Here is a 1,000-nt window from a genome sequence, read left to right as displayed (position 1 = left end):
AGCGGAGGGAAGGGGAGGAGGAATAGATAGATGGATGGATAGATACACTCAATAGACAACATGCTAATTTTATAAACTGTTATTCTTTTGTCTAAGACCGTATCAACATCAAGCGTGGAGGAGTGTGGCCGTCGGCTTACCTGTCGGTCCAGAACGTGATAGACTGTGGGAGGGCGGGCTCCTGTTACGGAGGAGATCACCTGAGAGTCTACGCCTATGCACACGAGAAAGGCATTCCTGATGAGACCTGCAACAACTACCAAGCCAAAAACCAAAGTAAAGACATTTTGATTTGATATCTGTTAAAAGTTTCTCCTTTTAATAATTCCAATCCAATTTAGAGAAATACAGTTTATTTAACCCTCCTGTTGTCCTCAGGTCAAGAAAGGACAGAAGGAAGGGAGGAAAGGAAAGGGAGGAAAGGAAAGGAAGGAAAGGAAGGAAAGGAGTAAGGAGGGATGGAGGAAAAGAGGAAGGGAGGAAGGAGAGAAGGAAGGAAGGAAGGAAGAAAGGAAGGAAGGAAGAAAGGAAGGAAAGAAAGAAAGAAAGAAAGGAGTAAGGAGGGAGGAAGGAAAGGAGGAAGGAAGGAAAGAAAGGAGTAAGGAGGGAGGGAGGAAAAGAAGAAGGGAGGAAGGAGAGAAGGAAGGAAAGAAGGAAGGAAGGAAGGGAGGAAGGAAGGAAAGGAGTAAGGAGGAAAAGAGGAAGGGAAGAAGGAGAGAAGGAAGGAGGAAGGAAGGAAGGAAGGAAAGAAAGAAAGGAGTAAGGAGGGAGGGAGGAAGGAGAGAAGGAAGGAAGGAAGGAAAGAAAGACGGAAGGAGGGATGGAGGAAAGGAGGAAGGGAGGAAGGAGAGAAGGAAGGAAGGAAGGAAGGAAAGGAGGGATGGAGGAAAGAGGAAGGAAGGAATGAAGGAAGGAAGGAGGGGGAGAACGAAGGAAAAATTAAAGAAAGAGGGAGGAAGGAAAGAAGGAACAGTCAAAAGAGATGGGGTCAATTTGACCC

The 1,000-nt window shown here is 46.2% G+C and overlaps 1 protein-coding gene across 1 annotated transcript; it reads left to right on the top strand.

The window, feature by feature from the left end:
• Positions 1-95: 95 nt before the first annotated feature.
• On the top strand, positions 96-276 carry LOC133977255 (cathepsin Z-like; the record flags this gene model as incomplete). Its single annotated transcript, XM_062415354.1, is given in 1 exon segment — positions 96-276. A coding segment is annotated over 1 exon segment (181 nt), but the record flags the coding sequence as incomplete, so codon positions are not given.
• Between the last annotated feature and the right edge of the window lie 724 nt (positions 277-1,000).

The sequence above is a fragment of the Scomber scombrus genome, unplaced genomic scaffold, assembly GCF_963691925.1.
Source record: "Scomber scombrus unplaced genomic scaffold, fScoSco1.1 SCAFFOLD_664, whole genome shotgun sequence".
In the NCBI taxonomy this organism is placed as follows: Eukaryota; Metazoa; Chordata; class Actinopteri; order Scombriformes; family Scombridae; genus Scomber; species Scomber scombrus.
Note: the sequence above shows the minus strand (reverse complement) of the source record. Positions and strands in the feature narration are given on the sequence as shown.